This window comes from Culex pipiens, chromosome 3, assembly GCF_016801865.2.
Source record: "Culex pipiens pallens isolate TS chromosome 3, TS_CPP_V2, whole genome shotgun sequence".
Classification (NCBI taxonomy): domain Eukaryota; kingdom Metazoa; phylum Arthropoda; class Insecta; order Diptera; family Culicidae; genus Culex; species Culex pipiens.
This window is the reverse complement of record NC_068939.1, coordinates 135,395,012-135,416,548: the sequence shown is the minus strand read 5'-3', so window position 1 is coordinate 135,416,548 and position 21,537 is coordinate 135,395,012. Positions and strand designations below refer to the sequence as shown.

Genomic DNA, 21,537 nt, shown 5'->3' with positions numbered 1-21,537 from the left:
CTCCAAAATCATACCTAGACCCCTGGCAGAGTGATGACATGAATCTTAGCGGTACCCTTCTGCACCTTCGCCTCGATGGCCTTCTTCTCACCCACGGTGGCGGCTACCTTCTTTGTGGCGTGCTTCTTTGCAGCAGCCTATGTTTCTCCGGCAGTTCCCTTCTTCTTGTGGACAGCAGCTCCAGTGTCACTGGCGGCTTCTTTTTCAGCACCTTGCTGACAATCTCCAGGTTGCGTTTCTTCTCGCCCGGCAGCGCACTTTTGCTTCCTTCACGCCGTTTACGCGGTCCTTCGTTGGTCAGCTTCTCTTGGAACTCTCCGGTCGACGCCTTGGCGACGTTGGCAGCAGTCACAAGCTCTCATCCGGGCGATTTCGTTCATGGCATACCTGTCAATGCGCAAATATCGCTTCGTCCTTGTTGGGTTCCGCAACTCTACCACCCAATCCTTCTCCTTTTCGGCCTTGAACAGCTGGTTCTTTTTTTGCTTTAGCAAAACCTCGTTAACGATGTCCATTTTGCCACGTTTTGAACGAAATTGGAATGGAACCATCGGCACCGGCGGCACTCTCTTTGGAAACGGCTTCTTAGGCGGCGGCCTAGGTGTTCTTTGCCTTGGCGGTGGCAATAGCAGCCAATTTTGGCTAAAGCCGCCGTCGGAGCCTATTTGCCAGCAGCGGCACCGTTTCCGGTAGCAGCAGCATTCATCCCTTTTTGGCCGGTTCGGTATTTGGGGCAGTGGCCAAGCCTTCTTGCCTCCCTCAACACCTTTCTGGCAGCCGGAAAAATTTACGCTCCCGCTGTTTTTGTGTTTTGCAAGTTGTCAGTGTCAGCGTTGAAATGTCAATGTCAAAATTTGTTACGTCGTTTGTGAAAATCATTGTGAAGATTGAGAAACTCTGAAAAACGTGCGTGGCTCAATGTTACTCAATTCTATTTATTCAAATTTTCTCAAAATCACTCACTGTCCTACCCCTTGTACGGATCTATCACAAGTGGCGCAAGTTTTGGCACACATTATTTATCATCGAGACACTAAAATGTTATGCCCTGCCGGACCGGTGAACCGGCCAAGTCGTTTCGAGAGGGCTCAAGCTGGCCGAGCATAAATGGCCCAAGACAATCAAGTATTTCTCGATCCGGCAGAAGGCCGATTTGTAGCCCATCCTTGATGTCCATTGTGAATCTCGAGAAGCTCCGCTTGCAACCTTTTAATCGGGCTTATGCTGGTCCACATTCTTCAACGCAGCGGAACAGTAAACGTGTAATATTAGTGAAGTGAAATGTGTGTTATTATGTTATACAAATATTTGAAAAATAAATTGATAAAAAAGTTGTATTTAAATGAATACTTTTATTGTTTAAAACACAAAAAAAAAACACTAGAAACCATTTGTTTTCCACTAAAAAATCATCGAAAATTTATGAGAGAAGCTTTCCAAATTCATGTGTGTCGTCACATGAAGTTAAGTCATTTGAATTCACCATGTGTTGCTATGAAAATTTTGTATGTGATTTACACATGACATCCGAAGTCGAATGGGGCGAATTCTTGTGGAAACATGTCTATGATCTCATGAGGTTTTTGCAAAAATCGTTAAAGGACTCACTTTGCACCTCGCTTTGCACCAAAATCTCCACCCTTGCAAATCATAACTGCACACCAAATATTTGCACACTTGAAATCCTACCCCTTCTCCCCCCCGCTCGTCTAGAGTGGTGCATGTCTCGACTGAGCTTTGTTGCTTTCGACCCTTTCGACCCGTTAGCGTTTAAAACGCCGTGACTGGATAAAGATTCCCAGACTTTTGCAGACATTCAAAATTATTTTGGCAGATGTTTTCAACATGAATCTGGCATCCCTAGTGTGGACCATGTGTCAACTGTGGACCGCGAATTTGTTACGGCAGCTGTCAACTGTCACAAATTAGAAAGTGGCGATTGCAAAAAAGGCAAAAAAGATTGTCGTCCTCTCTCCGGCAAACACACAGATCAGCACGAACGACGGTGAATTGGCGACTTTTTTTCCCCTCTTCAATTGGTGGCCATCGAAGTGTAGTGTAGTGTGTAGTTTAGGTGAAGAAAAAACCAAGTTGTTGTAAAACTTGGCTAGTTCCAGGGAGCTTGTCACCCCACAATGCCAGTGGCCACCGCGGGCAGCAAAAAGTGCATCGGCAGCAGCAAACTGTGGTGAGGCCCCCGCAAGGACGACTGGGTCGGAGAGGACTACGCCACCACCGAGACCTTCCCCCCGAAAGCCGTCAATGATCAGAGTGTCTGGGGTTAATTCCTCTGATTAAGAGCGAAGCCAACCTCGACGAAGGTGTCTGATTATCACATCACTAAACAAAAAAGGTGCGGAAGTGAGCAAAAGAAGGTGAATTTCGGGGTGTTACAACAACCGCGGACACAAGTGAGGCCAGCGGTTGGCCCAGATTCTTCCCCCGTAGGAGACGACATCGGAGAAGCAAGCAGCAGGAAGAAGGGGGAAAACACACAGAAACTATGCTCAAGGTATGTAAATATTATGGTCGGCCTTGGACGGCTAGAAAAACCTCTTTGGGCCAAAGTCCTTGAGGAATGTCGAAGAATTAGACTTTTTGTTGTTGTTGCCGTGACTGCTGCTACAGGTAAAATTTACTTTTTTGAAGATATGTATTTGTTAGTCAATCGATTAGGACCGACCGCGGTCTTAGCATGAAAAAAAAACCTTGTTGATAACAATTATTGTTTGCTGGCCTACAATTCATTCGTCAATTCCTATAATAATGTTCATAGCTCTGTTTTGTTATGCCAAAAATATTGTATTCTATAATACAAACATGAAAAAGTAAGTTTTTCCTAATTCTCTTAGAGGAACATCTCTGAATAATATCGGTGCCGGCAATCTTTTGCAATAGAGCAATTCTCCCCGAATTCCGGAAATGGATTTTATTAGCATTTTTGCCTTCCGCACGTTACTGAGGAAATGCTATAAAATCACTCAAGAAATTACCTCGGGCCTCAAAAAAAAGGTATTTAAAAGACCTTTTCAACGAAGGAAAAAGATTGAAGATCTGACAGCCCTTTTGAAAGTAATAAGCACTCAGGTGTTATTTATATACATTTGGAGGCTGGATCTCAGGTGCAGATCACGGATTGATACGTAAGAGCATGCGATGGCATTGTATCATTGTAGACGGTATTGTATCGTTTCGCAGTATGTTGAGTCAACTGATGTGGATGTACCTGAAACATCACAGAACCGGGTTTCTCTTTTTTTCCATTTTAATCTATCATCCATCTTCAGTTTTTATTAGTTTTCCACCATTTAATTTTGATTTCATTAACCTTTGATTATCTTATCAATCGTTTTCCACTCTATTTGACCAATTAATGCTGTTGCAACTGAATCTATGACATTTCCCCGAAACCCATATTACCGAAGGGACATTTCCCCGAATGCCACTTCCCCGAAAAGACACCCCGAAATCCATTGACCCGAATTTCCCGTTTCCCCTAATCGTCCACATCCCCGGATGCCATTTTCTCGAATAAGCCACAATTCCGAATGTCACTTACCCGATTAGTCATAAGCAGTTCTCTACGAAATCGATCTTTTTTTTTAATTTTAATTTTAATCCGGCTGAAACTTTTTTGGTGCCATTTTTATGCTCAAAGAAGCGTTTTTGCATCAATAGTTTGTCCATATAAATTTCCATACAAATTTGGCAGCTGTCCATACAAAAATGATATATGAAAATTCAAAAATCTGTATCTTTTGAAGGAATTTTTTGATCGATTTGGTGTCTTCGGCAAAGTTGTAGGATTGTGTCACGTTCCCCAGAAAACCATTCCCCCGAATACCATTCCCCAGAAATCAATTCCCCAGAATGTACCGTTCCCCAGAAATATTTATCGTGGTGATTATAATTATTTCCAAAATTTAAAAAAAATCCAAAATTTTCAAAATTTCTGAATGTTTTTAAAATTTTCCAAATTTTCAAATTTTCCAAAATTTCCGAAGTATCCAAAGTTTCCAAAATTTCCAAAATTTTCAAAACTTCCAAAATTTTAATGTTTCCAAAATTTCCAAAAATTCTAAAAAAAAATCAAAATTTGCATAATTTCACGTTTTCAAAAAACTAAAAACAATAAAATTCATAATCTTTGATTTTTTTAGATTTTAAAATTTCTTTTCTCTTTAATTTTGATTTTTGAATTCCAAACTTTTTGATTTTTTTTGAGAATTTTGAAAATGTTTTTAATTTGACTTTTTGACTTACCATTGACAAATTATGATCATAATATTTAGATCGAAAAATCTCGAACGTGATGCGAGAAATAAAGATTGAAATATTACGCTCGAGTGCAATAATCACCACGTTAACTTGTGTCAGCAGTTATTACAAGGCTGGAAAGTTTTCCCTTCTTTAAAGAAAGGAAAACTTTACTGACTGATACAAGTTGAATTTTACCTTTAAAAGGGAGGAGGAGAGTTTTCCCTTCTTTAAGGAAGGGAAAAAATTATAGCCTTGTTATTATAACTGCTGACACGGGTTTAATTTTCCCTTCTTTAAGTAAGGGAAAAAATACTTGACCACTTACACAACTTTTTAAATTTGTTATCACTAGTCAAGAGAGTTTTTCCAAATGGAAACAAGAAAGAATACAAGAAAAAAAAACTTTAAAGCGAAAATTCAACTTCTGTTAGCAGATATCACAAGTCAAGACAGTTTTCCCTTCTTTAAAGAAGGTGAAATTCAACTTGTGTCAGGAGACCTTAAAAGAAGGAAAAATTAGTCAGTTATTGTAAGTCAAGAGAGTTTTCTTCTTCCAAAAATGATAAATTACATTTTGTCACCTTAAATCAAATTTAGAAAATTTAAATCATCATGCAAAATGAGCAATATGCCAAAGGTCCAATATGTCAATTGGAATTATACCAATGACACCCATAATCATATTTTAATTTTAACAAACATTTTTCTTCTTTGCAAAATAAAAATAGCATTCACGGAAAACAAGAAATAAAACGAAACTGCAATTTATTCGGCATTTGTATAACAAATTTAACATGACTGAAAAAGAAGGGAAAATTTCTTAGAATAATAGAACGAGTCATAAGCCGAATTAACATTTTCTGTTATTTTCTCAAGAATTGTTGTCAAAAAAAAGGAAAATTTCTTGGCATAGATAAAATAACCTAGTCTAATTATTATATTTTCTAAGAAATTTCAAACAAACTAATACAGTAGTTGTTCGGTAACTGGGCGTTGTTTAACTGGGCTACTTTTCAACTGGGCGCTCGATAACTGGGCCGTAGCCCAGTTAAAAAGCAGACAAACGTCAAAAAACCAAAACAAACCAAAATGACCGAGGGGTTAATGGATGCAAAAATCATATTCAATAAATAAAAAACTTTTTTCAAACTTTTGTTTAATTTTAAGTTAGAATTAAAGAAATATAAAAAAATAAGATATGTAAATAAATTTGAGTCACTTTTTTTTAAATTTCATCTGGAAAATATTATTCATCGGTGGTCCCCTCGTTATTTTTTGTTCAGCCCAGTTATCGAGCAACATTCGGTGACTGGGCTACGTTCTCAGCCCAGTTACCGAACAACTACTGTATTTGAAACTACTTTGATTTTTCGAGAAAGAAACTTTTCAATCAAAATAGTAGTTTATGCAACAAGTTGCAAAAAGAGGATTTTTTCAGCACGAGTCATACATTTATCCAACGAGGTTCACCGAGTTGGATAAATACGAAGAGTGCTGAAAAAATCAAGTTTTGCTACGAGTTCCATACAACATTTTTTGCAATTCCAAAAAACACACACTGAGTGAAATTTTATGTCAAATTTTCATGTATTTTGTCAATAAATCGTTTAAATAAAAAAAATGTTGAAAAGTGTTACTTTTCGAAACAAGTGCTGAAAAGTTCAACTTTTCAGCACCCATTTGAGTTCTGAAAAGTAGAACTTTTCAGCATTTATTTTGAAAAGTGTTGCTATTCGATTCTGTTATTTTTGGTACAGAAAAGTAGGCTATTTCGTCGTTCAAGAATGACAGGAAAAGTAAATAGTTTCACGACGGAATTGCAAAAAGTACTTTTTGCAATTCCGCTGTGAAACTGTCAACTTTTCCTGTCCTTCTGGAGAAACGAAACGGCCTACTTTTCCCTACCAAAAATAACATAATAGAAAATTAATACCTTTCAATATCAGTGCTGAAAAGATGAACTTTTCAACACTAGTATCGAAAAGTAACATTTTTCAATATTTGTTTGTCTTGAACGGTGAATTTACTTAACACATGGATGATGGACATAAAATTCCATCCAAAAAGCGTTTTTCGGAATTGCAAAAAATGTTGTAAGCAACTCGTTGCAAAACATGATTTTTTCAGCACTCGCCGTATTTATCCAACTCGGTAAACCTCATTGGATAAATGAAGCCTAACATTTCAAAAGGTCACAAAACTTTTGTAAACAATAGTGTATCCCTTTCACTCGAATGACAGTTTGCATAAGGTGTGAGAGGGATAAGCTCTTGTTTACAAAAGTTTTGTGCCCTAATGAAATGGAAAGCACGAAATGTACGACTCGTGCTGAAAAAATCTGCTTTTTGCAACTTGTTGCATAAACTACTAGGGGAACAGCATCTAATTCCAGCGTGCCTCTAATGTTGGCAGGTCAGAACTTTGACAGTCAATTAACGCTAATTAAAAGCGTTTTAAACTGAAGTCGAGTGATAAATAGCTCAATAAGAAGTGAGCAAGCAAGTTTCTATCAAAAGTTTTGCAAAATCAGTTGTTTAAATAGTCAAAACCAGCAAATTGGACGGAATTAGGAGCGAGTGCTTAACCTGCCAAACATACGAGAATTTCCCCTATTAGTGTACTTTGATTAAGTTTACCGTTTTCAAGTTATAGCCATTTTCAGGTGACTTTTTTGAAAATAGTTGCAGTTTTTCATTTTTTTAAATTAGTGCACATTTTTGCCCACGTTTGAAAAAAATATTTTTGAAAAGCTGAGGAAATTTTCTAAATTTTGCTTTTTTGAACCTTGTTGATACGACCGTTAGTTGCTGAGATATTGCAAAGGCTTAAAAAGCAGGAAAATTGATGTTTTCTAAGTCTCACCCAAACAACCCACCATTTTCTAACGTCGATTTCTCCAATTTACAATGTTACGAAACATTCGTGAAATTTTCCGATCTTTTCGGAAACAATATTTTCAATTTTTTCAAATCAAGACTAACATTTCAAAAGGGCGTATTATTCTATGTTTGGCCCTTTTGAAATGTTAGTCTTGATTTGAAAATTTTGAAACTATTGTTTTCGAAAAGATCGGAAAATTTCACGAATGTTTCAAATTTTAACATTGTAAATCGGACCATTAGTTGCCGAGATATCGACGTTAGAAAATGGTGGGTTGTTTGTGTGAGACATGAAATAATCGCTGGCAAAAAGTGGACAACTTTATTCAATTCCTATTTTAAAAGAAAGCTTGACTGGTGGTATTTTTACTGATGATACGATAAAACACATCATTATCCTCAACTCTGCTTGAATGCTTCTTAATTTATGTTGATTTAGAAAGTTCCTTAACCACGAAAAACTAACGAAAAAGAAAAGGGCACAATTGAACTTTTTTTCTGGTTTGGAGTGAACATTGTTATGTGCCCTTTTGTGTTTTTGATTTTTTCAATAGGAAACTGTTTGCTATCAATCTGATTCTTGGAGGGCATGTAGGGAGTGTACTAATGAATGGAATAGTGGAATAATCTCCTATTTTTATTTTGCTCTTCTGATTCCCAATTCTTCACTGATTCTTCTATTTAATATCCAACGTTTGATTATACTTTTACTAACTTTTGATTCTCTTATCTCTCAAAGCTTTGCCACTCTTTTCTATCAATTGATACTGCTGTAACAAACTTTGTTTTGTTTTTTTCCTTAAAAATATACTTTTCCTTAATGTACTAGTAATATCAAGTCTAGTAATCATTCGCCTAATCTTTTTTGATTTTATTGCGAATTTATTTATTTGAATAATTCTTTATCTGTCCTATAAATTATCATTACTATAATCTAAGCTTGTTTTGTATCTCTATTTATTAACTATTGTCTAATTGTACATCTAATACATCTAGCTTCTTATTTTTATTCTTCAAAATACGCTCATCATTCTCTTACTATTGATACTTGATTTTTAAAAAATAAATTCTCTTTTACTGTCAATTGTTTTCAATCTTCACCCTTTTTTTTCAAACAAGTGAGGTTTGAGCCCTTACTCAATTTATGGAATGGTTAAAGGATTAACACAAATATTACTATTCTGGAGTTTTTTTTTGAAAAGGACCAATAAACCAAATTTTCAGTTTTTGCTTTTTGGGTGTTTTTCAATACCCCTGACTCAAGGCGGTTCTAAAAACACCCAAAAAGCAAAAACTGGAAATTTGGTTTATTGGACCTTTTCAAAAAAAACTCCAGTATTGTATTTTTGGTAAACTTTTATAACATACTTAGGACCAAAAATTGTAACAAAACACCGCGACAAAAGAAATAGCAACAGAAAAACAGACTCAACAATAGGGAAGATTTCAGGAGAAAACAATACACAGTAAATAACAATAAGTTTTTGAATTCAAACTAAAAATAAAACAGTTTTTGCTTTAAAGAAAGTTGATAGGCACACTATAAATGGTTAGGCGCTTATACTTACATCAAACCCTACGTAATGTACCACCCCCGGCCGAGTTAAAATGCGTAACCGGAAAAGAAGGTGTGCATGCCTGGCACGAACACTCAAAGCTTGTTCTAGCGTGCTGCTCGTACTGACTCAGAGCAAGGGTGAGATGTAGGTGTAAGGGCAGTGCGTGTTCGTCGGGAACCTGGTGCATAAGATTGGTCAAGGCCCGTACTTACACTGAAAATTGCGAATTGCGAATCTAAACCGACTGCTTTATCGACTTTATTTTGCTGGGCGATCACAAAATGTACATATGGTACGTTCGTTTGAACAGACAGTGTGGCATTGAGTGCCGCACTCGTCGGTGCCAGTTTTGGTTCAAACGAACATTCTTTTTCAGTGTGCATGAAACTCGCATGAAACTGAAAAAATATCGAGTGCGGCACTAGAGTTTCAGTTCCAAGATGGCGGCGAAACTCGTGCGGAACTAGCGCGAGTTTCTTCAAAGAAACACTTTGACAGCTCTGAGTGCGGCACTCAGTGTGGAACTAGCCATCAAACGAACGTACCAATAGTGCCCAAGGGGTGTAAATACTTTTTTTTACGTAGTGTAAACAACAGAATATCGCTGCCAAAATAAAATTACTAATACTTTTACTACTATTTTAGTAGTTTACACTAAAAAGTCACTAAAATTTCATAATTAATCATTCAATTTTAATAAATCTGCGTTTAATTGGTTGGAGTACTGCTCACATTAATGTTTACCACACAGCAAAAAAACCGATGGTAATATCGCATGCGAAAGTATGCACATCACCTTCGTGAGCAAAAGCATGTAATATTGTATGAGAAAACGTGTACCCAAAAAGCATGTACAACAGAAAAAAATAGAATTTGCATACCCCAATAATAACAACAATCTGGTGAGCGTTATATCCAGGTTACCAAGTCCGCGCTATATCACCGTCTTATAATTGTTGCGTTCAACGCCGATGTAGCATAGGGACGTGGCGTAACATCATACTGGCACCTGGTTTTTTGAAGTACAAAAGTGGAAAAATGCTGAGTCATCGTCTAAAAATAGACGGCGTCCTATCTCGCCCAGCAAAATGATGTCGATAAAGTAGTCGACCTCAGGATCCTTGAGCCGCTCCAGATTATTCCGCTGCGGGCGACGGTACCGGATCTTGTTGACTTCGGACAGGCGTTGGCGCAGCTATTCATTATAAAGTTTATAAGGAGCTATTACACTACGGCAAACAAACTCGCACTTTTTGACAGTTTGCTCAGTTTGCTTGCTTTATTTGTTTGCCTAGATTTGTTTGTACAAACGTCAGCCTGCATACATTTTGCCTTGTTTGCGAGTTTGCCGCAAACAAGTTTGCTAGTTTGGCAAACTGTCAAAGTTAGTTTTTATGACCAATTTAAAATATTATATAAACTCAAAACCCGGGAATTTTGATGCCCTAGTCGATACTAAGATATTTTGGAAACTAATTATTGCTAAACGCTTATTTTTGGTGTGTCCTCTTTTCCCCCCCTTCCCTTCCCACAGTCCAACCAGCCATCGTTCGAGGAGAAATGGCCCCAGATGCGGCCGATCGTGCTGAAGCTGCTCAAGCAGGAACCGGTCACGCACTCCGAGTGGCAGGAGCTGTTCTACGCGGTGCATCTGGTGTGCCTGTGGGATGACAAGGGTCCGACCAAGATCCACGACTGCCTCCAGGAGGACATCGTCACGTTCATCAAGCAGGCCCAGAGCCGGGTGTTGGCCCAGCGCGAGGAGCAAGCCCTGCTCAAGGCGTACATCGTCGAGTGGCGCAAGTTCTTCACCCAGAGTGGCTACCTGCCGCTTCCGTTTTGGCAGCTGGAGAACGCACTTCAGGTGAGTTCGCACGCGCGCATTGGGATTGGGATGGTAATATTTCTTGGTTTTAGTTGAGCGTTGGTTCTTGGTTCCAGGGCAAGAGTCAGTCTTCCAGCCACAACTCGAGCAGCAGTTCGTCGAAAAAGTCCAACCACTCGGACGACAGCATCGTGCGGAAGTTGATGCTGGACTCGTGGAACCAGAGCATCTTCATGAACATCAAGCACCGGCTGCAGGACTCGGCGATGAAGTTGGTGCACGCGGAACGGAACGGCGAAGCGTTCGACTCGCAGCTGGTCATTGGCGTACGCGAGAGTTACGTGAATCTGTGCTCCAACACCGAGGACAAGCTGGAGATTTACCGGGAAAACTTTGAGGCGGCGTACTTGCAGGCGACTTCGGCGTTCTACCGGTTAAAAGCGAGCGAGCAGCTGCAGGCGGACGGAGTCAAGAGCTTCATGGAGTATGCGGATGCGAAGTTGCGCGAGGAGGAAGCGCGTGCCGAGCGGTACCTGGAACCGGGTAGCATTACCGCGTTGGCTCAGTGCTGCGTAACGGTGCTGATCGGAGACCATCTGCCGACGCTGCTGGCCGAATGCGCACCACTGATTGAAGCCCGCGAAACCGAACGACTGCAGCTGATGTTCCGCCTGTTGGACCGCGTTGCGGGTGGCGTTGACCCGATGCTGCGTGACCTGGAGAACCACATCGTGCAGGCTGGGCTGGCCGACATGCTGGCCGCCGCCGACGTCATCACGCAAGACTCGGAAAAGTACGTCGAACGGCTGCTGGAGCTGTTCCGTCGCTTCAGCAATCTCGTCAAGGAAGCCTTCAACGACGATCCACGGTTCCTGACGGCCCGCGACAAGGCGTTCAAAACGGTCGTCAACGACATCAGCGTGTTCAAGCTGGAGCTGCCGACGACGGCGACGGCGATGGCCCGCGGCATCAAGTCCGCCACGCCCGAGTCCAAATGCCCCGAGCTGCTCGCCAACTATTGTGATATGCTGCTGCGGCGGACACCGTTCAGCAAGCGACTCACCACGGAGGAGATTGAACTGCGCCTCAAGGACGTACTGCTGGTGCTCAAGTACGTCAGCAATAAGGACGTCTTCATGCGGTATCACAAGGCGCATCTCACGCGAAGGTTCGTATACGGATTGGGGGTGGTGGCAAGTTCGTTCAGATAACTTACTTGTCTTTCTTTGGCAGATTGATTCTCGACTCGAGCGCCGACAGCGAAAAGGAAGAGGACATGGTCGAATGGTTGCGCGAGGTCGGCATGCCGGCGGACTACGTCAACAAGCTCGCTCGAATGTTCCAGGATATTAAGGTAGGATGATTAACAATTACTGGGCTTGGCATCAATATCCTAACTAAAATTTCATTCCGAAACAAATTGCATTTCCAATATTTGAAATATTTTTTTCGAAAAATTTAAGAATTTCAGAATTTTAGAATTTTAGATTTTCAGAATTTAAGAATCTAAGAATTTAAGAATTTATGAATTTAAGAATTTAAGAATTTAAGAATTTAAGAATTTAAGAATTTAAGAATTTAAGAATTTAAGAATTTAAGAATTTATGAATTTAAGAATTTAAGAATTTAAGAATTTAAGAATTTAAGAATTTAAGAATTTAAGAATTTAAGAATTTAAGAATTTAAGAATTTAAGAATTTAAGAATTTAAGAATTTAAGAATTTAAGAATTTAAGAATTTAAGAATTTAAAAATTTAAGAATTTAAAAATTTAAGAATTTAGGAAATTAGGAATTTAAGAATCTAAGAATTTATTTTTTTTGGATTTTTTTTGTTTTCAAAATTGTTTTAATTTAATATTTTTTAAGAATTTAAGAATCTAAGAATCTAAGAATTTAAGAATTTAAGAGTTTAAGAATTTAAGAGTTTAAGAGTTTAAGAATTTAAGAATTTAAGAATTTAAGACTTTAAGAATTTAAGAATTTAAGAATTTAAGAATTTAAGAATTTAAGAATTTAAGACTTTAAGAATTTAAGAATTTAAGAATTTAAGAATTTAAGAATTTTAGAATTTTAGAATTTAAGAATTTAAGAATTTAAGAATTTAAGAATTTTAGAATTTAAGAATTTAAGAATTTAAGAATTTAAGAATTTAAGAATTTAAGAATTTAAGAATTTAAGAATTTAAGAATTTAAGAATTCTAGATTAAATTTTCAAAACAACCTATCCCTCATGGGTTTCCTATGCAGATAGGACCTTATGAAAATTTAATCGAGAATTTAAGAATTTAAGAATTTCAGAATTTCAGAATTTCAGAATTTCAGAATTTCAGAATTTAAGAATTTAAGAATTTAAGAATTTAAGAATTTAAGAATTTAAGAATTTAAGAATTTAAGAATTTAAAAATTTAAAAATTTAAGAATTTAAGAATTTAAGAATTTAAGATTTTAAGAATTTAAGAATTTAAGAATTCTAGATTAAATTTTCAAAACAACCTATCCCTCATGGCTTTCCTATGCAGATAGGGCCTCTTGAAAATTTAATCGAGAATTTAAGAATTTAAGAATTTAAGAATTTAAGAATTTAAGAATTTAAGAATTTAAGAATTTAAGAATTTAAGAATTTAAGAATTTAAGAATTTAAGAATTTAAGAATTTAAGAATTTAAGAATTTAAGAATTTAAGAATTTAAGAATTTAAGAATTTAAGAATTTAAGAATTTAAGAATTTAAGAATTTAAGAATTTAAGAATTTAAGAATTTAAGAATTTAAGAATTTAAGAATTTAAGAATTTAAGAATTTAAGAATTTAAGAATTTAAGAATTTAAGAATTTAAGAATTTAAGAATTTAAGAATTTAAGAATTTAAGAATTTAAGAATTTAAGAATTTTAGAATTTTAGAATTTTAGAATTTTAGAATTTTAGAATTTTAGAATTTTAGAATTTTAGAATTTTAGAATTTTAGAATTTTAGAATTTTAGAATTTTAGAATTTTAGAATTTTAGAATTTTAGAATTTTAGAATTTTAGAATTTTAGAATTTTAGAATTTTAGAATTTTAGAATTTTAGAATTTTAGAATTTTAGAATTTTAGAACTTTAGAATTTAAGAATTTAAGAATTTTAGAATTTTAGAATTTTAGAATTTTAGAATTTTAGAATTTAAGAATTTAAGAATTTAAGAATTTAAGAATTTTAGAATTTTAGAATTTTAGAATTTTAGAATTTTAGAATTTTAGAATTTTAGAATTTTAGAATTTTAGAATTTTAGAATTTTAGAATTTTAGAATTTTAGAATTTTAGAATTTTAGAATTTTAGAATTTTAGAATTTTAGAATTTTAGAATTTTAGAATTTTAGAATTTTAGAATTTTAGAATTTTAGAATTTTAGAATTTTAGAATTTCAGAATTTCAGAATTTCAGAATTTCAGAATTTCAGAATTTGAGAATTTAAGAATTTTAGGATTTAAGAATTTAGGAATTTAGGAATTTAGGAATTTAAGAATTTCAGAATCTAAGAATTTAAAAGTTTAAGAATTTAAGAGTTTAAGAATTTAGGAATTTAGAAATTTAAGAATCTAAGAATTTAAATTTTATTTGATTTTTTTTTGTTTTCAAAATTGTTTTAATTTAATATTTTTTTAGTTTTCAAATTTTGTCATTTTTTAATTTGGATTTTTTTTAATTTTGAATTTTTTTTTAAATTTTGAACTTTTGATTTAGTTTTTTGGAGTTTTGAATTTCAGATTTTTAAAATTCTGAATTTAGAAATTTCGGATTTTGTAAATTACGATTTCAGGGTTGTTACGGACGGCGCGGATCTGGCGCGGATTTGCTGGCTAATTTTGCACAGGCGCGGATTTCGCGCGGATAGCAATTTTGATAAAGGCAATAATTGAGAACGATAGAATTTCTTTCAAATTACAAAGGAAAATGTTATTAGGAATTAAATAAATTCAATCTTTTTCGTTGAGTGCAAAAACATCAATTTCTAAGAAGTTGTCAATGAAGAAAATTTTCTTCTAAAAATTATTGATTGTTTTTTTTTTTCAATACGAAACTTCGAAATAATGTTCAAGGAGCGATTTTTTTAAATGTATTGAGATTTGTTTATATAAATTTAACCTAACAATACAACTCATTATTTTTAAAACATCTGCTTACCTGGCTTAAATATTTTTCTATTATTATTCAAAGGATACATTTCATTTTTTATCTTCTGAATCATATTTTGAACTTTTTCCAAAGATATAAACATAAGGATGTACGAAAAAGATTCTTAGGGTATGTTCCGGATTTGTTTTAACACTTAGAATGATTTATTCTAAATTGACGGTTTGTGAGGAACTTTGGCCACAAATGAGATTATTTTCGCGCGTATTTAGGTGTAAGTGTTATGCACTCTGGAGCTCGGTACAGGCTTCTAAAGCTTCCAAGGCATAATTTAATATGCAAACAAAAAAACTAGTCTTTTTTTAAATAAGGTCCTATAAACATATGAAACACAAAATAATTTAATAATTTTTAAATTATTAAATTATTAAATTATTAAATTGTTGAATTATTAAATTATTAAATCATTCAATTATTAAATTATTAAATTATTTAATTATTAAATTATTAAATTCTCAAATACCCCCATTTTATTTTTGCCATTTTCTTAGTTCGGATCATTTTCGGAGTCATATTTTTGTTTAGAGAAATTTAGAGAAGAAAATAATGGAAATTTCGTGTTTCGATTTTCCGGTGTAAAATTTTGGCGAGAATTATCAAGTACAAATTAACTACATTTTATAAATTGGTTATTTATTTTATGGTTTAAATTTTTGAATTTAATTTTTTTTCCTGAATTTGTTTTTAAAGCTACGATATTTAAAGTGTTACGACAAATGCTAATATTATTTCAGAAATGGATGAATCACAACTGATCAACGGTACTGATCCAAATGCTTTCTGTATTATTCTTTTTTCGTTTAAAATTTCATTCATCATGTTACTCTCTTCTATGTTTGTCGCGAATTTTTTATATGGCGTGGATTTCGCGCGGATTGGGTTTTGGGGTCGGCGCGGATCTGGCGCGGATTATTTTTTGACTTTTCCGTAACAACCCTGGATTTTAGAAATTCGAAATTTTTTAATGTAAATTTTAAAAATTTTGATTGAAAAAAACTATTAAAATAGAAAAAAAGTTTCGAATTTTTGATATTTGAATTAATTTTTGAATGTTCTGATCTTTTTTTTCGCCAAGAATGTTTAAATTTAGAAAAAATATTGATTGTGTCACGTTCCCCAGAAAACCATTCCCCCGAATACCATTCCCCAGAAATCAATTCCCCAGAATGAACCGTTCCCCAGAAATATTTACAGTCATCCCACATATTCGGAACACCCACAAATTCGGAACACTTTTGTGATAATTTGTCAAAAGCATGCCAAATACAGCTTTTCTCTCGACCCTACTATTTTTAGGACCTTTATTTGGACATTTTCTTGCTATTTCACTAGTAAAAGTAGTACTTTTGAACAGAAAACTTCATTTCAAGACTATTTTATCCAGAGCAGCAAAACACTGCCTCCAAATTGCCTGTTTCATAATTGTGGGATGTTATTGTGCCTCCCACAATTGTGGAACACCTGAATTTAACTGATATTTTCACAAAAAAGTTATCAGTTTTTCTTCAAAAACTTGATATAAAAGTTAAAATTTGCAGTTGTTCGATACAGCATTTTTTGATTTTTTGAACATTGGCCGATCTGTAAACTGTTCCGAATATGAGGGATGACTGTATCGTGGTGATTATAATTATTTCCAAAATTAAAAAAAAAACAAAATTTTCAAAATTTCTGAATGTTTTCAAAATTTTCCAAAATATCCAAAATTTCTAAAATGTCCAAAATTTTCAAAATATTCAGAATTTTCAAAATTTCCAAAATTACCTAAATTTACAAAATTTCCAAAATTTTTAAAGTTTCCAAAAATTCAAAAAAAAATCAAAATTTCCATAATTTCAAATTTTCAAAAAACTAAAAAAAATAAATTCATAATCTTTGATTTTTTAAATTTTAAAATTTCTTTTCTCTTTAATTTTGATTTTTGAATTCCAAACTTTTTGATTTTTTTTGAGAATTTTGAAAATGTTTTTAATTTGACTTTTTGACTTACCATTGACAAATTATGATCACGTTAACTTGTGTCAGCAGTTATTACAAGGCTAGAAAGTTTTCCCTTCTTTAAAGAAAGGAAAACTTTACTGACTGATACAAGTTGAATTTTACCTTTAAAAGGGAGGAGGAGAGTTTTCCCTTCTTTAAGGAAGGGAAAAATTTATAGCCTTGTTATTATAACTGCTGACAAGGGTTTAATTTTCCCTTCTTTAAGTAATGGGAAAAATACTTGACCACTTACACAACTTTTTAAATTTGTTATCACTAGTCAAGAGAGTTTTTCCTTATGGAAACAAGAAAGAATACAAGAAAAAAAAACTTTAAAGCGAAAATTCAACTTTTGTTAGCAGATATCACAAGTCAAGACAGTTTTCCCTTCTTTAAAGAAGGTGAAATTCAACTTATGTCAGGAGACCTTAAAAGAAGGAAAAATTAGTCAGTTATTGTAAGTCAAGAGAGTTTTCTTCTTCCAAAAATGATAAATTAAATTTTGTCACCTTAAATCAAATTTAGAAAATTTAAATCATCATGCAAAATGGGCAATATGCCAAAGGTCCAATGTCAAATGGAATTATACCAATGACACCCATAATCATATTTTAATTTTAACAAACATTTTTCTTCTTTGCAAAATAAAAATAGCATTCACGGAAAACAAGAAATAAAAAGAAACTGCAATGCATTCGGCATTTGTATAACAAATTTAACATGACTGAAAAAGAAGGAAAAATTTCTTAGAATAATAGAACGAGTCATAAGCCGAATTAACATTTTCTGTTATTTTCTCAAGAATTGTTGTCAAAAAAAAGGAAAATTTCTTGGCATGGATAAAATAACCTTGTCTAATTTTTATATTTTCTAAGAAATTTCAAACAAACTAATATTTGAAACTACTTTGATTTTTCGAGAAAGAAACTTTTCTGGGGAATGGTTTTCTGGGAAATGGTACATTCGGGGGAATGGTTTTCTGGGGAACGATTTTCTGGAGAATGGTTTTCGGGGGAATGATTTTCTGGGGAACGTGACACAATCAAAATATTTCTACGGGTAAATTCCATCTAAAATTCAAAGGCAAATTGAATATACCCACTTTAAAATTAAAAATAAATATGGTTAAAAAACATTACTCAAATGAAATCACATATTCAGAGCCGGATATATTAAGAAATGAGTTAAGTGTAGTAATAATTTTATTTAAGAAATTCTCAACCATACATTTAAAAAATAATCTCTACATAATCTTCATCTTAATTTTTCGATGGTTCGTATTAAGAAAATACAAATAAACATTTTCAGAAAAAAATCTATTAATAAGAAATTGAAATTGCACTCAATGGAAAAAAAACAAATTCTCGTAATTCTTGATAATATTTTTCTTAATAACTTGAAAGTAATTGAGCAAAATTAGTCAGCAAATCCGCGCCAAATCCGCGCGATCCGCGCCTTCCGTAACAACCCTGCAATTAAACACTCTCTCGCAACATTGCAGGTTAGTGAAGATCTGAACACGCAGTTCCGGGCGCAGACGACCCGGCACGACGCCATCAACATCAAGATTCTCAACGCCGGTGCGTGGGCCCGCGGTTCCGAGCGGGTCTCGGTCAGCTTGCCGCTCGAGCTGGAGGATTACATCCCCGAGGTGGAGGACTTTTACAAGAAGAAACATTCCGGCCGGAAGCTGCTGTGGTATCACCACATGAGCAACGGAACCATCACATTCGCCAACAACTCGGGCCGGTTCGACCTGGACGTGACCACGTTCCAGATGGCGGTCCTGTTCGCGTGGAACCAGCGCCCAAATGAGAAGGTATCCTATGAGAATCTGCGCCTCGCGACCGAACTGCCCGATCCGGAGCTGCGGCGGACGCTGTGGTCGCTGGTGGCCTTCCCGAAGCTCAAGCGTCAGCTGTTACTGCACGAGCCGGCCGTCGGCAATCCGAAGGACTTTGCCGAGAACACGCTGTTCTGGATCAACCAGGAGTTTGCGCTGGTCAAGAATGGGAAGCCGCAGCGCCGGGGCAAGGTGAATCTCGTTGGACGGCTGCAGCTGAGCACCGAGCGGTCCCAGCAGGAGGACAATCAGTCGATCGTGCAGCTGCGGATATTGCGCACCCAGGAGGCCATCATCAAGATCATGAAGATGCGGAAACGACTGAGCAATGCCGCGTTGCAGGTAAGATTTTCTCTCGAATATTTCAAGACTTGACCCTCACGTGATTTAATTTCGCAGGCCGAACTGGTGGACATCCTGAAGAACATGTTCCTGCCCTCGAAGAAGATGATCAAGGAGCAGCTCGAGTGGCTGATAGAGCACAAGTACATGCGGCGGGACGACGAGGACATCAACACGTTTATTTACATGGCTTAAGGTGGGGGAGGGAAGAGTGAGGGAACGCGTGAGTCTGCAGGGCGGTGCAAACATGCGGAATTGAGTTTACATCTTATCTTGTTGAGCGATATTAAACTTGTGGTGGAAAACACAAAATAAACCATACTAATTTTAAGAAACATCCAGAGGCAAGTGAGTTTTATTTCGTTTTACATGTACAAATTCGAACCGGCCTTGAACTTGAGCTGATAACTGTCCGCACAATCCACCGAGAGTGCTTTGAACAGTTTCAGAATCGGCTTTGCCGACGCTGAATCAACCACCGGACTGTCCAGATAGCAGGCGTACGCTGCTGCCGATCCGGCATGGTCGCGGAACTTCCGGTAGCTCAGCGCTCCCGCCGACAAACCCGTTATGACGTTCGGCGCCTCCAACCCTTTCTCGCTCCCATTAACGCTCCGGATGAAGCAAACCTCCTCCGCATCTTCAGCCGGCGTTCCCTTGTGCATTACGCTCGGATGGAAAGACACCGCCGTAACCTGCTGTGCCACATCCAACCAGGGCGCCAACTTCTCCGTTATTCTCCCAAAACTGTTCAGCTCCTTCTCCTCGGACAAGCAAACCAGCAGATCCCGCTCCGGAACGTGGTAAACGCTCACGGAAGCATTCTGCAACCGGCAAACCGGAGATCGGCCCTTGAGAATCGCCGTGCCGGCGAAGGCCGCAATGCCTTGGCCTTCGATGATTAGCAGGTGCTTGAGTTGGTCCAGCTTTAGCTCTGTGTTGTCCTCGTTTAGCCATTCCCACTCGAGACTAAAAAGTTGAAGAATATTGCTAGAATCTTCTAATAAAAAATTAGAAAATTACTTACGGTGCTAGCGGAACCAGCTCCTCGTCCCCCTCGTCGTAATCGTCCCAGAAGGCTCGCGTGGAAGGTTCCACAATTTCACCAAAGTTTAAACTCATCTTTGAAGAGGAAGGAATTAAAAAAAAATCTAAAATCTGCCGGCACGAACTTCTGCGCTGACGATGCAATGCAAATTCAAAACAAAATGTGCAAGTTGTTGTTTATGACAGCGGGCTGTGCCGGTGTGTGTGTGTGTGTGTGTGTGTGTGTGTGTGTGTGTGTGTGTGTGTGTGTGTGTGTGTGTGTGTGTGTGTGTGTGTGTGTGTGTTTGTGTGTGTTTAGATAAAGTTGTTCTAAAAGTGGGTTTAGACTAAAGTGGTCGAAAAAATTGGATGGAGTTAGGGAGCGTTCTTTTATTAGGTAACGCAAAAAATCGTATTTTTAGACACCCTCGCCCCCCCCCTCCCCCTTGTAACAAAATTTCCATACACCCCAACTGCGTTACGTAATAAAAGAACGCTAGGAGCGAGTGCTTAACCTGCCAAACATACGAGATTTTCCCTATACATCCCATGATTTAATTTTTGGGGATTCCGGTATCACTGAAAATTCTAAATCCAATTCAACAGTTTAATTTGAAAAGCGGGGGGGGGGGGGCAAACAAATAATATAAATATTGAAATAACAAGCCATAATTTCAATAGTTGCATGGAAAAAGCGTTTTTAAATGCATTTTTAACTAGGTAGTTCAGTTGTTTTGCAATCATTATTTTTCAAAAAATTTAAGATTTGACAAAAACTAAAATTTTAGCGAAAAAAAAACTTTTTGCAATAATAAACAACGAAGATGTTCAAAAATTCAAAAGATTTTCAAATCAACCCAAACATGCTAAAATGATTTTAAACGTAGGGAAATGCATTTTAAATAGATTTCAGCTGATTGTAAATATACTTACATTTTAACTGAAATTTTGAAGTTTTTTGATTCAATATTTTATTTGCCCCCTGATATTTCGGGCCAACTTTGAAGGGGGGGACGAAAAAAAAAACGAAACTATTGGCACTACGCCCCCCGGGGCATGGCCTTCCTCTAACGTGGGATTTCTGCTCCAGCGCCTCTGACGAGACAGGAGAAACCGGGACCGACGTTTTACTTCACCATCCGATAGAAGCTCAGTGGATAAGGCGGGAATCGAACCCGCGTCTCATAGCATCATCGGGATCGGCAGCCGAAGCCGCTACCCCTACGGACAAAAACTTTAAATAAAATTTGTACCAGCCTTATTTTATGTTATTCAAATTTCATAACATCATAATTTAATAATTTCATAACTTCATAATTGCATAACTTCATAATTTCATAACTTCATAACTTCATAATTTCATAACTTCATATTTACATAACTGCATTAAAATGAAACAGTTTTTAATGGTGTTGTTTACCGTTGTAGATAAAAATTTACATATGGCTTAGGGTCCTTAGGGTCCTATTTCATATTCCCATAATTTCATAATTCCATGACCAGTCAATTTGAACTTAAGGTCAAAAAGATGCAAATTTAAAACTTAAATGTCTCGAAATGTGCATTCGAAAGGGGAGATCCAGCACTACAAACGCTGAATAAAAATCTCAGGGTTGTTTTTTCTTTAAACTAGAGAAATCTTCATTTCAAAATG

The 21,537-nt window shown here is 36.2% G+C and overlaps 2 protein-coding genes across 3 annotated transcripts; one reads left to right on the top strand and one right to left on the bottom strand.

Annotated features, from left to right (window-relative positions):
* Nucleotides 1-1,947: 1,947 nt before the first annotated feature.
* LOC120413775 (cullin-5) lies at nucleotides 1,948-19,200 on the top strand. Of its 2 annotated transcripts, none has more exons than XM_039574716.2 (6): nucleotides 1,948-2,512; nucleotides 10,233-10,562; nucleotides 10,616-11,691; nucleotides 11,757-11,877; nucleotides 18,174-18,857; nucleotides 18,915-19,200. In XM_039574716.2, exons 1-6 carry the CDS (start codon nucleotides 2,504-2,506, stop codon nucleotides 19,050-19,052), a joined length of 2,358 nt encoding a protein of 785 aa, XP_039430650.1. In that variant the 5' UTR covers nucleotides 1,948-2,503; the 3' UTR covers nucleotides 19,053-19,200. The 2 variants fall into 2 exon arrangements, with proteins under 2 accessions (XP_039430650.1, XP_039430651.1); XM_039574717.2 differs by having other exon boundaries at nucleotides 1,949-2,512; nucleotides 10,640-11,691.
* Nucleotides 19,113-20,055, bottom strand: LOC120413776 (uncharacterized). Its single transcript, XM_039574718.2, has 2 exons — nucleotides 19,885-20,055; nucleotides 19,113-19,826 (listed from the first exon to the last, which is right to left on the bottom strand). Exons 1-2 carry the CDS (start codon nucleotides 19,977-19,979, stop codon nucleotides 19,223-19,225), a joined length of 699 nt encoding a protein of 232 aa, XP_039430652.1. The 5' UTR covers nucleotides 19,980-20,055; the 3' UTR covers nucleotides 19,113-19,222.
* Nucleotides 20,056-21,537: the final 1,482 nt, after the last annotated feature.

Bases quoted from the DNA above. Each gene is read 5' to 3' on its own strand.
- LOC120413775 (XM_039574716.2), top strand. The intron at 10,563-10,615 runs GTGAGTTCGCAC...TCTTGGTTTTAG, and splicing joins AGCTGGAGAACGCACTTCAG to TTGAGCGTTGGTTCTTGGTT. The intron at 11,878-18,173 runs GTAGGATGATTA...GCAACATTGCAG, and splicing joins GAATGTTCCAGGATATTAAG to GTTAGTGAAGATCTGAACAC.
- LOC120413776 (XM_039574718.2), bottom strand. From the start codon at position 19,979: ATGAGTTTAAACTTTGGTGAAATTGTGGAACCTTCCACGCGAGCCTTC. The intron at 19,827-19,884 runs GTAAGTAATTTT...TCAACTTTTTAG, and splicing joins GAGCTGGTTCCGCTAGCACC to TCTCGAGTGGGAATGGCTAA.